General features: G+C 42.0%; 1 protein-coding gene across 1 annotated transcript in view; it reads right to left on the bottom strand.

Annotated features, from left to right (window-relative positions):
* Nucleotides 1-3,741: 3,741 nt before the first annotated feature.
* The window catches only part of CERS5 (ceramide synthase 5), a 34,973-nt gene continuing 21,949 nt past the window's right edge, over nucleotides 3,742-16,765 (bottom strand). The window contains exons 2-10 of the mRNA XM_060112379.1: nucleotides 14,778-14,883; nucleotides 14,038-14,168; nucleotides 13,277-13,334; nucleotides 10,863-10,913; nucleotides 10,080-10,172; nucleotides 8,324-8,452; nucleotides 8,116-8,222; nucleotides 7,155-7,311; nucleotides 3,742-4,642 (exon numbers count right to left, since the gene is read on the bottom strand). Coding sequence (XP_059968362.1) covers nucleotides 4,466-4,642; nucleotides 7,155-7,311; nucleotides 8,116-8,222; nucleotides 8,324-8,452; nucleotides 10,080-10,172; nucleotides 10,863-10,913; nucleotides 13,277-13,334; nucleotides 14,038-14,168; nucleotides 14,778-14,883 — 1,009 coding nt within the window. The 3' untranslated portion in view covers nucleotides 3,742-4,465. The remainder of the gene's footprint in view (nucleotides 4,643-7,154; nucleotides 7,312-8,115; nucleotides 8,223-8,323; nucleotides 8,453-10,079; nucleotides 10,173-10,862; nucleotides 10,914-13,276; nucleotides 13,335-14,037; nucleotides 14,169-14,777; nucleotides 14,884-16,765) is intronic.

The following is a 16,765-nucleotide window of genomic DNA, read 5'->3' as shown; positions in this document are numbered from 1 at the left end:
GAGCATCCTGACCCCACAAGCCCAAATATTCAAATTTCTTTGCTTTCTCCTTTTGCCAACTGTGTGAATTTTTGATAGTTTCCCCCTTTTGCTGTTGCTCTTTCTGGGTCCCAGCTTTAACTGGAGGTCTCAGTTCCAGCTTCCTGCATGGGGCCACAGTCTTGTCTCTTGTCAGCATTAAAACCCAAGTCCTTAGGTTATATTCTCCTCTCCCTTCAGTAACTGCATCAGCTGTTTTGCCTTCTGCTCTAGTTTTCAATACCTTTGCATCTTTTGTGTCCCTTTCTTGGAAGCTCAGCTGTGCATTAAAGAAAAAAAAAAACACCACAACTTTATCCACCATTCCTGGATGTTTGTCTCAGGTTATTTTAGTCTACATTAAGACAGAACTGATAGCTTTCATATACTCCCATCTCTTCCAAACATAACACCTTCCTATTCCTGTTTTCCTGGCAAAGCTCTACTCATCTTTAATGGCCCAGCTCCACTTTCAAGTTTTCTCCCACCTTGCCAAGAATAATTTAGAATAGTTGTTATCACATTGTATCATTTTTTTCCCCTTTCCTAACTGCAGTCTGAGACCTCTGAAGTAGAAACCAGATCTTGTTCATCTTTGTGTCCCCAGCTTCTCTGCCACAGTGCCTATCATAAAGTAGGCACTAAATAAATATTTTATTGAACTGAAAATATCTTCCTGCAGGCATACTGGACCTAAAGTCTGAAGAACTTGGTTTAAAATCAGCATACTAGGGCTTCCCTGGTGGCGCAGCAGTTGAGAGTCTGCCTGCCAACGCAGGGGACATGGGTTCGAGCCCTGGTCTGGGAAGATCCCACATGCCGCGGAGCAACAAAGCCCGTGAGCCACAACTACTGAGCCTGTGCGTCTGGAGCCTGTGCTCTGAAACAAGAGGGGCCGCGACAGTGAAAGGCCCGCGCACCGTGATGAAGAGTGGCCCCCGCTCGCCACAACTACAGAAAGCCTGCGCACAGAAACGAAGACCCGACACAGCCAAAAAAAAAAAAAAAAATCAGCATACTATCACCCACTAACCAAACTCATATGATTATTTTTAGGATTATGATAATGCGAAAGCTCATGATACATGATACACAATCTAAGATGTTCGTGTTTTTTGAACAACTTCTGAGACTCAGTTTTCTCACTGTGGCAGACTGAATTTTCCAAAGGTGTATGCAACCATACCTCCCATTCCCCATGCTCTTCTGCAGTGACCTCGCCACTGCTTCAAGAGGTAGAATCTATCTCACCACTCCCTCGTATCTAGGTGGTCCCTGTGACTACTTTGATCAACAGGATATACTGGAAGTAATGTGTGCCAGTTCCAGTCAACATTCTCTTTTCTTTTTTTCTGACCATACCGCTCAGCTTGCAGGACCTTAGCTGCCCTACCAGGGATTGAACCTGGGCCACCAGGGAAAGCGCTGGCAGCCCTAACCACTGGACCGCCAGGGAATTCCCCCAGTCAACATTCTTAATTGGCCTAGTGACTTCTGCTCCCTGCATCATGGAGTGCAACCACCTGAGCAAAGCCCAAGGCATGGAGAGGTCACGTTTAGGTACGTTAGTTGATAGCCCCGACAGAGTTCCTAGGGAACAGCCAGCATTAACTTCTAGCCAGACTAGTTAATCATCTTTGACATCCAGCTCAGGTGAGTCTTTAAACTACTCCATTCCCAGCTGCCATCTGACTGCAACCACATGAGATATTTCCAACTGGGCTCATTCAACCAACCAAACCATGAGAAATAATAAATTGTTCTTTCAAGCCACTACGTTTTCAGGTGGTTAGTTACACAGTAATAGACAATCAGAACATTCATTTATGGAATGGGGATAATAATCCCTACTTTTACAGAAGTGTTCTGAAGTTCACTTTTTGATGTTGTGAAATCATCTTCAAAGCAGTTAAGCACTACACAAACATTATCTTTTCAATAAATAATAAAGTTAAAACTCTTTTACATTCAACAGAGGAGAGGTAATGCCTTGCTTCTCTTACAAATATTCCTAGTTCTCGGGTAGGGATGATGGGTCTGCATCTAACCTGCTCTGCACTGACTTGGGCCTTCCTCTCAGGCATAAAACCTTCCCAGGCCATCTATAAAACTGGCCTCATGACAGTCTTGCTGCCCCCCGTTAGCACTATTATCTTCCGGCTCTGTATTCGAACTCCCTAGCAACCTCTCTCTCATCTCCCACTCCAGCTATATGCATACAGTTCCTCTTCAGAACAAGACCCTGTTCCTATAACTGACCCTAATCTCAATTCACTCATCCAAGGCTAACTCTAATCAGTCTATACCTCTGGCTAAATGCTTCTTCAACAACTATTCTTCCTCATATGAAGTCTTGGGAAGTGTTACAGTATACTGGTTAAGAACAGAGACTCTGAGTTTGATTCTTTACTAGCTGTTTGAATTTAGGCAAGTTTACCTATTTTGCTGTATTTTAATCATATGTAAAGTGCTTAATACAGTACCTGGCATGTAATAAAGAGCTATGTGTTAGCAATTATTACTTTAATTATTATACCACTTGGTTGCATCTTTTGTCAGATTAACTGGGCCAACTAATTCAGATTGTATTTACAAAGCAATTGTTCAAATTTCAAAAGGCAATATACATACCTTGTCTGACTTTCAAAAGCATTTTCATTCATATTTCATAATTACTAATTTATTCAACAATAAGGCAAATTGAGGAACTAAATGTAAGACCCTAGTCTTCTAGTCTTCCTGACTAGCTCTGAACAAATAACTATGTAAGACTTTTTAGAACTTAATTTTTCCATGCCCTATAGTAAGTCTTTTTAAATTCCAGCCACTCAGTAAGTTTAGTAGAGTCAATATCCCAATGTCAATGAACATCAAATGAGTATCTGATTCTTAGAACGATAACCTACTTCTTTCCATTTTTATCCATCTCCCTTACAATGAAGCACACCATATGTCTTAATGTACACAAGAGCATCTGGAAATATTTTGGTAATCTGAATATTCACTAAATGGCAAACTATTCTAAGAGATGAATACTACTATTAGTAATTTTGCCTTGACCTCAACTAGAGAAAAATCTAGATTAGGAAGACTGTTTCTCCATAGGCTAAAAGAGAAAACAGAACTAAAAGAGAAAACATCTGCTTAGACTCACTTATTGCAATCTTTTTTTTTTTTTTTTTTTTTTTTCGGTATGCGGGCCTCTCACTGTTGTGGCCCTCCCCCGTTGCGGAGCACAGGCTCCGGACGCGCAGGCTCCGGACGCACAGGCTCAGCGGCCATGGCTCACGGACCCAGCCGCTCCGCGGCATATGGGATCCTCCCAGACCGGGGCACGAACCCGTATCCCCTGCATCGGCAGGCAGACTCTCAACCACTTGCGCCACCAGGGAGGCCCACTTATTGCAATCTTAAGATGTTAACTGCCAGTCTCTGTATTCAATAAAATGGGAAATACAGGAAATACTCAAGGTGTCTTAGCTCTTCACCCACAGCCTTTGTTGCTTTAGTAATATACATGCTTTCATCTGCTTAGTATTTTTTCTTATGGTCACTACACATGTTTATTTTTTCTTAAAATATAAAGCCCTAAAATGCAGGCACTCTCTTTCCAGCATGCACAGAAAGGAAAAACTTGGTGTCCAATGGCCTCTAGAATCAGAACGAAAAAGTTCTTAATTAGATTATGGGTTCAGGGGATTGGGGACAGAGTCACTAAAGAGGTTGAGACAGCAGATGAGGGTTGAAGCACTTTTAATCACAGAAGAGTAAACAATAGGATAAACCGTTAACACTCACCCAGTGGCTGCTGTCCTCCAGCCCTCAGCTCACCTGCTCCTCCCACCACCCCCACTCCCTGCGTACCACTGAATAAAGAGCAGGGTATCTATCAGCAGCTGTCCATCACTACCAGGTGGCAGGAAGGGGACCTAGCTAGGGGCCACAGCAATCCTGGCCATCCATTCATGGTTGTCTGTTTCTATATAACGTTGTGTGAAATATTCCATCTCCAAAAGAGGAACAGTGCAGAAACCTGGAGCTGAACTTAGCTGCTCCATTCAGATGGCCAGAGCTTCAAGAGCCATGGGCAACAAGGGAGGGGACTCTCCGGAGCCAGCATAATTCAAGATGCAGCCAAATCTGGGATTGAGGTGGGTTCAAAGGGGACCAGGCTTGTGCTCCAACCTAGGCAACGAAACTCACACATATGCACAAATGCATATGCACATGTGCACACATATGCACACACGCACGCGCACACACAGAGCAAATAACATTACTGAAAGAACCTGGAGGCTATTAAATACAAAATGGCAGAGTTTTTTTAAAAAAAGTGAAAATATTTGCTTCTTTGATTCTCCTCAGTGCCCTGCACACGCCCTAGTCACAGGAGTGCAGATGCGGGGAGGCCCAGAGGAGTAGGTTGCCAGCAGCCCTACAAGTCCATCTATGCTGAAGTCCCCATACCAACCACCTTACTCTTCAGCCAGTAGCTGCCTCCCATGTGACCATTCACCCGACCGGCACCATTGCTGGAGCTGCGGCCACAGGGGCCTTTTGTGCTACTGGTCATATCTTCTTCTTCTGAGCTGCTCTCCACATCACTGCGATCATCCTTAGATACCTGGGTGGGATGGGGCCAAAGGTAGAAAAGGTAAGGACAGAACTTTTCTAGAATCATAAGACAGACAAAGCCCACAGAGCCCATGTTTGGGCATTGCTCCCAATCTGCCCTACTTTCTGGTGGCACCTGACTCAAAATACTATCTGGACCACACAGACTGTTGTGAATATCCTTTGCCTGCTTTCTGGGTTTCTCTCTCATCATCTCTAATTCCGTTCTCAATGGAATAAGTAGCCATCTTGGTAGAGGAGTTTATCTTTCAGGACCAGCCTAAAAGAGCTGAAATCATTCACCCAGTCGTGGTTTAGGTTTGAAGGAAACTCCACAGACACCCTTTCTCCTCTTGTACCTCAAAAAAAGAAAAGGCCAACACAAACAATATATATGGCTATAATCATTGATTCTATCTTCTGGTGGTGTGGCCACTGCAGTTTTGGCTATCCAGAGTTTTGCTTTATCCCCAAAGCTGATCCACAACTGGGCTCTTCCTGGGCCCAACTATCAACACCCTATGACTAGGGTCACAGGGTGTTGATAGTTACTTCTCTTGAGCAACCCCAAGATACACAGTATGGTGAAAAGAAAAGTAGACTGGCAGTCAGCGAGTAAAAACTCCCAGTCCCAATCATGCTACTCTCTATGAATCTTTACCTTTCAACCTCAGCTTTTTGTTCTATATTTTCAAATGAAGGACTTGGATTAGAGCAGTGTTTTTCAAAAACTATCCTGCATACCAAGCAAAGTATTTCAGATTCTCTACCGTGGACCATAAAAGTAAAGGAGAGAAACCCAGTGAAACCTATGTCAGACTTTTGCCCTCCTGAACTGAAGGATAATAAATGTGTTTTGTTTTTTTTGTTTTTTTTAAAAAGTAAATAAGAGAAGGGGGTGAGAAAGAAACAAAACTACAAATTGCTGTTGCCAAGGAGTGGGGTAATTGCTTTGGTTAGCTCTAAGATTCTATGGTTTATTATAGGTATCAACCTCTGAACCCAGATAATGAACTGATTATCTGATCTTTAGGAAATTTCCACCAGAGGGCAGTGTGTCTAGATTTGAGGGAAAGGGAGGCTCAAAAAGGAGCGGGGCAGTGGGTGGGTGGGAAGGAAAGGAAAAACAGAAAGGGGAAAAAAAATGAGTAGACTCTAATCTTGCCTCAATTTAGGAAAAAGAATCTGGCAACTTGAGCGCCATTCAACAATGGCCCAACCTGAGCTCCATATAAAATGGCAGAGTTTTTTAAAGAAGTGAAAATATTTGCTTCTTTGATTCTTCTCAGTGCCCTGCACACCCCCTAGTCACAAGAGTGCAGATGCGGGGAGGCCCAGAGGAGTAGGCTGCCAGCAGCCCTACAAGTCCATCTATGCTGAAGTCCCCATACCAACCACCTTACTCTTCAGCCAGTAGCTGCCTCCCATGTGACCATTCACCCGACCGGCACCGTGGCTGGAGTCAGGAGAGATACATGCTCTGATACAACCCAGGGAAACAGAAAGGAAAGCAGGAAGGAAGAGAAACACATTCAGACAGACATGCTTCACTGAACACCAGAAGCACAGATACACTTACATGCAAGAGATGAAACTGTCCAGCTCCCACCAGGCATAGAAAAAAGGAAGGAGGTGAGAAAAGAGTGGAGAGTACAGAGTCTGGGTCTAATCCTTCCTGGATAGGCCACCTGGTCAGGAAAGAGCAGGGGGGAAGAGAGATGTCCAGTAGCTACAGCAAGATGCACAGGCACACTGAGCAAGTTCTGAAACCAATTGCAGCCATAAAGAATAGCGACACCAAGGGATCATATATTCCTGGGAAACATTCCATCCCTTTGTCCTAGAGTCAGTGTATCCTCTACCAGAGCCCCTCCCCTTGGGATTGTGTATTACCGAAGGCTGAATCCCCAGCCCGCAGGCTAATCACAGTCTGACTGCTTCAGAATTTGCAAAATTCAGTTATGAGTTCTATCACTGAATGATCTTTCTTTGTGCTTTTGGGCTCTTGGCATAAGATGGGTATTTGAAACCCTAAAGACCTATCTCACTTAAGACCCCTGCCTCATACAACAGTAAGGTGAGATCGGTACTTAGTCCCTTACATAAACCATATCTTGAACATCACAAGCCATCTTGGGGTGGCTTGCGACTTACCAAACTACTCCTAGGCAATCTAACATCTCTGCTTTCATACAGTTTATATCTTGGAGCTCTGCATATGATTTCCTTTGAAAAAAGGCTCCCATGCTACAAACAAAAATATGAAATCCACGAAGTAGGTAGGTAAGGGGTAGGAAATGGTTGAGGTCATCTCCAAACCTAATCCTGTTTATTATTTTACAATGGTCATTCCTAAGGGACAGGAAGAAGGCAGATCCTTCCTCTGACATCTAAGTCATGTCTTAGATGGCTAAACACTCATACTTAAAGAAAAGATGGAAACTTTGGAGCCCTAGGCTCTTTGCTGGGTAATACCTATTTTCCCACCAGCCCCAAAGAAAGAAGTCATCTTTCATCCTCACCTTTCCTCGGATCAAGGCTTTGAAAGCAATTCGTGCAATTAGGTAGGACCAGATGACGTGCAGAACCTGTAGGATCAGGAGAAGGCCATTGAAGAGCCACCAGGAGGGATAGGGCCCGATCATCTCCCAACTCTCAAAGAGGGTCGTGTTCAGAATCCTGTAAGACGGAGGCCAATGGTCAGATTCCAGAGTCAAAGCCAGACAGATAGGGATGAAGCTGAATTCCCTGGAAAGCAGAATCTTGTGTTTTCTCCCCATACCTTCTATCAGTTGAAGTTCCAGAGATATTCATCCACAGTGAGAAAAGAATAAAGAAAGGGGCCCATGGAGTTTTCTATCTTTAGGGATAAGGAAAGATATAGAAATCTTAGCAACTGATAGAATAAGTCATATTATTAATCACTTCAAATATACAGAGTTTCACAAATTTGGGACACCAATTTTAATCATAATCCTAGGAATTACTCAGATCCTCAGGCACATATAGGACAGCTGGTAGTTGATCCCCTCAGACTAAGGAGAATCTCCAACCCACAGAGTCAATGACTTTGTGTCCTAAAGTAGTGAGTGTAGAAGTGAGAGTGGTGTATGTGTGTGTTGGTCAGGTGGGAGACAGGGTATAGAGCAGGAAAACAAGCAAGAGCCTGAGAATTTTGTAATCAGTACAAAAGAAGGCAAAGGAATTACTTAGGCATAAAATGAAGACTGCTCCTCAGAGATGAGTCAGGAGAGCCACAGCTAAGTGAGTTAGATGCTCTCAGTCTAGATCACACCTCACTAGAAATATTGTGCAAGGGAAGTGAGGTCCTTTGAGAGTCCATAAAGGGTCAGGTTAGGTCAAGGAAGAAGCAGAGCAATATTTAGGGTTAGGGAACCTTGGTGGTCTGTTCCCTAAACTGGTGAAAGGTATCACCAGTTTATGGCTACGTATCTACCATAGCTCCACAGCCCTAACACTTACCAGAATGGATAGATTCCTAGACGAGTCACCACAAAAATAGCACTGAAGATCACAAAAAGGGTGTCACAGAGACGCTGATACTTGGCATAATTGGCCAGCTTGGCTGCCTGGAGAAAGGAAGACAAGAATTGAGCTGGGGAGAAATCCAGTTCTCAGGAAGAAAAGTAAAGAAAGGGGAACAGTGAGGAAAGGGGGGTTGGGGTCTTACCTCCAGCAAGAAGTCTGAGGCATCATGTAGGCACATGACCAGAGTTCCCACTCGAACCATGTTGTTGATGTAGGAGAAGGTAATGAGCCCAATGGTGGCCAAGTGATGCACAAACATAATCAGGAAGTCCTAGGAAGGAATGGAAATAAAACAGGCAGGTAAAGGCAAGGCCATAGAGCTGCCGGCCAACTCAATGTCCTGCATTGTTCTCAGAGGGTCTTATCCCACCCCTCAGAAGTTCCATTTTGTTTAAATTCTCCCTCAGGGAGCTGCCTAACATTTGACCCAAAACTCTCTATGTCAATGACTGACCCATAATCTACGTTAATATAGCTCAAAACACAGAAAAGAACAATTTTCTTTGGTAGTTGCAGAACATGTAGAGCTTGGATGCTGAGCTGACACTTGGAAATAATTTCCCAGGTGGTAGTCAGGCATACAAGCCTTTCAGATATCCTTGAAAGTCTAAGACTCTTCTGCTTCGATGAAGGCAATTTCAACCAAAGGGACCTAACAGAAAGGGGAGGTTTGTGAAGGGGGCAAAGCTAAACTATTCCAAAACATTTCAGAGACATGCTAAACAATCCATCTTACTACAAGCACTTCCTGCTTTCAGATTTAAAGCTCAAACTTCTTCCTGGGTTCAAATGCCAAGGTTAGCCCTGGAGAAATCTCTAAATACCTGAGTTATTAGACATATCTAATAAATACTTCCCAGCCCAGTGAGGGAGAGAGGGTGGGAGAGGGCAGGTAAATTTGCATCAGAGAAGAAAGGATATAGTCTGCGCTCTCCACAGAGACAGATACAGTGGTATATTTTAGCTCCTGAGTTGGGGATGAGTTTACAAATACACATTCTAGAATGTTTTAAAACCAACATATGTATTACAAACCTTTTTATATGTGTCATGTATTAAAATAAAATTTTAGTAAGGAGACTTGTATCTACTAATCATAGGAGGATGAAAGGCATCTGAATTGTGTATCAAGCTTCTAGGTTACACAACAACTAATAATCCAGATCAATTTCAACCCATTCCCACAATGGCTAACCCTGATTTTCCTTACCAAAGATAACCACGAGTTAGTGACAGATTAGGGTTAGAGCTGCTGGAACTGCATTATGTCAGGTGGACACCAATAAAAGGTGAAGATTCTGCCCTTTCTGTCTACTTATAAAAAACTTAAGTCATTTCCAACTTTGCCACTCTGTGGGCAAGTCAACTCACTTCTCTGAATCTTTGTTTCCTAAACAGTAAGAAAAGGGTAAACTAAATCATCTAAAACCCCTTCCAACTGACATTCTTTAAGTAAGTGGGGTCACCAAGAAGGGAGAACAGAGAGGGAACAAGGGTCCCTAATGCCAAACAAAAGCCAGATCTAGCTTTTCTGGAATCAAGGCTTTCCCTGGATCAGGCCTTACTATCCCTACGTTCTGAGCTTAGGAACTAAGCTTAGACTAAGTTTCCTGAGCTTTGTATATGTAAGAACCTTGGAGAAAATGAGGAAAAGGGTATGCTTCTTAGATGGTTAACTGTTTTCATCCTGGGCTGCCCTGAATGCCTCAAATATACTTCATCATTAGTCAGGTCTCACTTCTGAGAACATTACAAAGACCTAAAGGTCCCATTAAACCTACTTTCTCCCTCTTTTGTGGTCCCAATCAGGGCAGAGAATCTATCACAATGACAATAATGATAGCAGCTGGAAAGGAGGATGCAATAAGTCAGGGAGTTGAGGGAGCCAATGTCCTTACCTTTCTTTTAATGTCTGTAAACTGAGAAAACATAAGAGACCAATAGAAAGCCAATTCCATGATATAATAGTAATAAAGCCCATTTGTGAGAGGCTGGAAGAGAGAAAGTAGTAGTTAGAATACCAGCTAGTCAAAGACTCATTCCATCTCCCCAAATTTCTCCGTCTCAGAGGACCCATACCCCAAATTATTAAATAACCTTCCTCTCCATCATCTTCCAAGATCTGCAATAGCTAACAGACTTTGGATTGGTGTGGAGACTTAAACCTCTTCCCTTCCACATACACATCTTCAGCTCTCATCTTTCAGAGATCAGATAAGGTTAACACATACTATAGCACAATCAAATCAGTGTGTCTAGAATTCTGGGCAATTAGTGTTTTTCAGGGGATTAAATACACTGAGGCCTTTCTTTCTTCTACTCTGTTAGCAGCCCCCTGACATTTTTCTACTACGGACTAGAACCATAGTAGAAAATCTTGAGGGATTCAAAAGGGACACATGAACCAGAAAGCACCTCATTAAGTGCCAGGAAGCTGTTTTTCTTTCCAGCCCAATTAGGGTGAATATAGGAACCTGGAGCAAACAGATCACTGGATTTCACTGCTTATGGGGACCCCAAAAATAGATACCTGAATATATGACTCAAAGAGACTCAGTCCCTAATCCCTCAAGAATCCCAAGGAAATGTGCCATCTTCCCTTGGGACTGGCAATGTACTCTCCCCAACCCCAGCTTACATGCACACGTAAGACCCCTGTCTTGAAAGGGCTCAGATCCTACCTGATGAGGGTAAGTGTGCCAGCACTGTCGGGTGTCCCAGAACCAAGGTGACTAAGAGAAAACAGATAATCCAAGTCAGCCTTCAGAATTCTCCCCTGCCTCATCTATCTAATCCTGTTCTCTCTATGCTTGGGGCAAAAGAGTTGGGAAAGAAAAAGGAATCCCTCTTGACAGAATTTAGGGTAACTAAATGGCTAGACTTTTCTTCTAGAACAAGAAGGTGTTATTACAGGGCCTCCCTGGTGGCGCAAGTGGTTGAGAGTCCGCCTGCCGATGCAGGGGATACGGGTTCGTGCCCCGGTCTGGGAGGATCCCATATGCCGCGGAGTGGCTGGGCCCGTGAGCCGTGGCCGCTGAGCCTGCGCGTCCGGAGCCTGCGCGTCCGGAGCCTGTGCTCCGCAGCGGGGGAGGCCACAACAGTGAGAGGCCCGCATACCGCAAAAAAAAAAAAAAAAAAAAGAAGGTGTTACTACAAAGAGAGAAACCATGCTTTGAGGTACGTAAGAGCAATGAGAGCTCTAGGATAGTTTCTGGAAACATCACAACCTGGAATATATAGGAAACTGGGAGGCAGGAAGACAATGATTTCGTTTAATAACTGAGAGAGAGATCTCCATGCCAAAGATTCACAAGTCAAAAGTAATAATCTCTAATGGAGTTTCAATTAACTCCATTTCATCTAAGTTGTTGAATTTATTACTATTAAATTGTTCATAATATTGTCTTATTATTCTTTCAATGTCTACAGGATATATAGTGATAGCTTCTTTTTTTTTTTTTTTTTTTTTTTTTTTTATAATTTTTGGCCACACCCTGCAGCATGTGGGACCTTAGTTCCCCAACCAGGCATCGAACCTGCACTCCCTGCATTGGAAGGTGGAGTCTTAACATTGGACAACCAGGGAAATCCCCGTGATAGCCTCTTTTTCTCCCTGATACTGATAATTTGTTTTCTTGTTTTTTTCTAAGGGTTTATCAATTTTAATTAAACCTTTCAAAGAACCAACTTTTGGCTTTATTAATTTTCTCCATTATTTGTCTAATGCCTAGTTCATCGATTTTTGCATTTTTTTTCTTTTTCCTTTCCTTTAACTTACTTTGGGTTTACTTTGCTCTTCTTTTTCTGGATCTTAAAGTAAAAACTTAGATCACTGATTTTAAAGCTTTCTTGTTTTCTAATATAAACATTTAAAGTTATAAATTTCCTCTTAAGTATGCTTTAGCTGCATGCCACACATTTTGGTATGTTGTATTTTCAGCATCATTCAATTCAAAATATTTTCTAATTTCCCTATGATTTCTTATTTGATCTTCAGGTTATTTAGGAGAGTTGTTTAACTTCCAAATATTTCTCTAGATATCTTTTTTTTTTTTTTTTTTGCGGTATGCGGGCCTCTCACTGCTGTGGCCTCCCCCGTTGCGGAGCACAGGCTCCGGACGCGCAGGCTCCGGACGCGCAGGCTCAGCGGCCATGGCTCACGGGCCCAGCCGCTCCGCGGCATATGGGATCCTCCCAGACCGGGGCACGAACCCGTATCCCCTGCATCGGCAGGCGGACTCTCAACCACTTGTGCCACCAGGGAGGCCCTAGATATCTTTTTATTATTAATTTGATTTTTACTTTAATTCCATTATGGTCAGAGAACATATTTTGTAAGATTTCAATATTTTAAAATTTGCTGAGACTAATTTTATGGCCTAACATATGGTTTATCTTAGTTGGTGTTCCATGTGCACTTGAAAATAATACATGTTCTTCAGCTGTTGGTGTAGTGTCCTATAAATGTCATTTAGGCCAAATTGGTTGATTGTGTTGTTTAAATCTTCTACATCTTCAGTGATTTTTGTCTAGTGATTTAGTCAATTACGAAGAGTATTAAAATCTCCAAATATGATTGTATATTTGTCTATTCTCTTCCTTTTCCCTTCTTTCTGTCTCTTTATGTTTCATGTATTTTGAAGCCTCAATTATTGCATTTAGAAGAAAATAGTGTGGTACAGTGAAAAAAAAAAGGACTCATGAATCAAAAAGCCTGAAATTCTTCTTTGACTCTGACAATTAACTGAAAAGCAGGAATACCTGTTTTACCCACTTTAATGAGTTACTGATTTCATTTCTGTAATGTCTCCTCCTTGAAAGAACAGGACTTTTGTCAAGTGCTTTGTAAACCATCACGTACTATGCTGATTTAATTAATTTTTTATTATTAGCATTATTTATGGGAGAAACAGTAGAGTCATGAGGTTACTGATGTCAGGCCCCAGACAGAAGACAATCTATTTAGCTTATCACAAGAAAAAAAAAAATCACAAGAAAAAAAAAAGGGAGTAAGGGACAAAATCTAAAGGTATTTAACTCTTATCTCCAGGGATGTAGGTATGATTAGAACCCAACAGAGAAAGTTCAGACTCACCGACCAGAGAAATCTAACTCCATAGCAGAATATACATAAATAAAAAGTGAATCTCCACCTGGATGGGCAAGAAGTAGAAGTTAGATAAATATTCACTCAAAAGAAAGTCTGTGAAGTAAAGAAGTCAAGAGAGCAGATTTGGGGATAAGACAGTTACTGGTAAGAAATTAAGTTCCCACAATAGGGACAAATACTGTTACCGAAAAAGCCAAAGAGATAAAAATCTTCCAGCCTCTGTTTAAAATAGAGTTCCACAAGTGTATACTGTCTTTAGTAAACTTTTCTTCCATATTAGACTCCCTGATGATAGTGCCTTTATTTTTTTTTTTTGCATGACAGTGAGAAATACAGTGCTCGGTGTCCAGAGGATAATCAGCAAAAGCCCAGTGAAATGGATTATAGTATGTCCAGAAAAGGGATGCTTCCCACTAAAATGTCAATTTAGAGCAAGCTGGTACTATCTCTACCAAGGTGTACAAAGGTATGCATATCTACCTATGTAAGTGCCGGTATAGGAATTCATTCCCAATTTATTTGGGAAAGGGGAACAAAATGGAACTACACCTAGCTTAGGGGCAAGCATGTCCAAGAAACTAAGGGTGATCAGGCTTCCAGTTCTCTTCTTCCCAGTCTATAACAGAGTTAGCCCTCCATACCTATTGACTGTTATCCTAACAAGAGAAGTGACTTCCAAAAAGAAAACCTTAGTCCAGTCATACTCCACCCTTCTCCTCACTCCCCACCTCCTTCTGCACACCTACATGCTTTCACAGAATTTAGTGAGCGTTGGGGGCTTGTCCTGATTCCTCCGATGGCGAAACCAGCATTGGATTTTTCGGACATCCCAGTCCAGTTGCTTTGACAGGCCCTCCAGCCTTTTCTCATCAGGATACTGCAGATGTATGACCAGAGTCAGAACATCCCTTTTTCTTCAAACCTCTCATTAAATCCCTTTGACTAGCTGAGTGGCAAAGCAGTGATAACTATAGTGACTTAAGTAATGTTTTTCTTTCCAGGTTTCACTCCCAAAGTCATTTTTAGTATGAAGTACTATTTTACACATCAAGGACCTTTACCATTCATCTATACACATCCTTGTTTGGTCTTCTCCCTCCAGCCCAAGCTAAGTAAAAAGAGATATTAAAACCCAATCGCAAAGGCTATCAGTACCATCTCCATTTGATTATGCAACTAGGTAATGACAAGAGCTGGAGCAAGGAAAAACAACATCAATATGTGATGTGTGTCTGGGGAGAAGGAGGGGTGGTGGTGGCTGCTAGGCCTAAAACTCAAATGTATGTAAACTTGACTTATTTAAGGGATCCTGGCCTAAAGGTATTTCCCTGAGTGGATAAAGTTTTCCTAATAGCTCTATGGACTACCCAAATGTGAAGATCATCCCATCCTATCCCTACCCTTGGAAATACCTGCTCTTTTATCCTCCCCTGCCCTATGGGATAAACCCCCACACGAATCTTCCTCTGTTTCTTTGCCCACTTACCTTGGTAACAGATATGAACACCTTTTCAAGGATGGCATTAGGTTGGGCCTGATAAGGACCACTGTCCTGGATGCCAACATGGAGTGCACAGGGTTTGGCAATAAACCTGTAATGGAGAAAACCCAAAAGCCAATTCTAAAAATGGTTTGCTAAGCATGAAGCAGAGATCCTGATTAGGGGACTGATAAGAGGAAAAAGGGGAAACACTTGGCTCAGAGCCAGGAATTTTTGATTTAGTCCTGGATTCTGCCATTGACTCACTTGAGAAGTGACCTGTTTAAGAAATATTGGAACATAAGCTCTCTTTCCATTTTTTCCTGGCTTCCCTTATCACATCTTGAGCTTTAGAGTCAGAGAGACCTAGATCAAATCACTAGTCTACCATTTACTGCCTGTATGAACTTGGGCAACTTATTTAATCTTGCTAAAGCTCAGTTTTTTCATCTATAAGATTAAGATTCTTGCTACTCAACATAAGGCCAACAGATAAACTGCATTACTGGTTTTTCCTAGAAGCTTTTTAGAAATACAGAAGCTTGAACCCCATCTCAGACCAGCAAAATCAGAATCTGCACTAACAAGATTCCCAGGGGATTCCTATTCCCATTAAAATGTTAGAAGCGGGTCTACTTTACATGAATCTTGCAGGTACAATATTACATATATGAAGACCGTGACACAAGGAAAGTGCTTAATAAATGGTAATTTTCCTTATATCAGATGATCAAGAAGATCTTAATTGGAGGCAAAAGTACAGAACTGAGACTGAGCTCTTCCTAAACACAAATATCCCGGGTCATGGTCACCTTCCTGCCTAATCAAAAGACTATACGGAAATACTTTGAACTTTCAGAGGCTCTGAAGAAAGAACTGGGAAACTACGAAGAGTGGTAAGAAGGAAATTACCTATTAGTACTCAATTCTAGTCCCAGATCTACCACTAATAAGTCACATAAACTTGGTCAAGTCACTTAATTCTTGGGTTTTGGTTTTGTCATCTAAAAGAAGGGGTTATATGAGATGACGTATAAGATTTTTTTCTCGGGCTTCCCTGGTGCCGCAGTGGTTAAGAATCCGCCTGCCAACACAGGGGACACAGGTTCGATCCCTGGTCTGGGGAGATCCCACATGCCACGGAGCAACTAAGCCAATGCGCCACAACTACTGAAGCCCATGAGCCTAGAACCCATGCTCTGCAACAAGAGAAGCCACCACAATGAGAAGCCTGCACACCGCAATAAAGAGTAGCCCCCGCTCGCCACAACTAGAGAAAGCCCGCATGCAGCAACGAAGACCCAATGCAGCCAAAATAAAATAAATTAAATAAATAAATTTTAAAAATAAAAGATTTTTTTCTCTAAGATTCATAGTGATATCATTGACTATAACTAACTTATAACTTTTACATCTTTGAAAATTGAGGAATTATTCCTTGGTTCTGAAAGAAAGATCTCTCTGTTCTCCACAACCATAGATTTTTGAGCCTCAGCTCTAGGAAAAGCTTTATGTACTCACTTTCAGAATAAGTCAAAACCAGTTCTAGCTCTCTCTTAGCATCTTAGGGAGTCTCGTGATGAAATTATAACTGGGAGGTGTAAGATGGAATGCTCTTGACCTATTTTCTTGATCTACATTTGAATCCAGAATTTATCTCTAAGGGAGGGACTGAAAACGAGAAACTTTGTTTATTGTCTTCCTCTATGAAAACTTCTTTTATCTTTATCACCAAAGTTCCTGAGCCATGGGGAAACATTGATTCAGATAAAGTAAGCCACATCTGCAACCCATTCTTTTCTCTCTTTTGCACCGGTGGTATAAAAGTTTCATTCAAATGCCAGTGCTAACAGATACTTTAATTTATACTTCCTGGTATATAATTCTGTGTACAAATATTTTAACCCCCCATTCATGTTTAAACTCCCTGTGAACACAGAGAATACTGTTTTTGTATTTATCAAGGTTCTGTACTCAGTAGTTACTCAGCAATT

This window comes from Mesoplodon densirostris, chromosome 11, assembly GCF_025265405.1.
Source record: "Mesoplodon densirostris isolate mMesDen1 chromosome 11, mMesDen1 primary haplotype, whole genome shotgun sequence".
Taxonomy (NCBI): domain Eukaryota; kingdom Metazoa; phylum Chordata; class Mammalia; order Artiodactyla; family Ziphiidae; genus Mesoplodon; species Mesoplodon densirostris.
The sequence above is the reverse complement of the archived record's forward strand: the minus strand, read 5'-3'. Positions and strand labels throughout refer to the sequence as shown.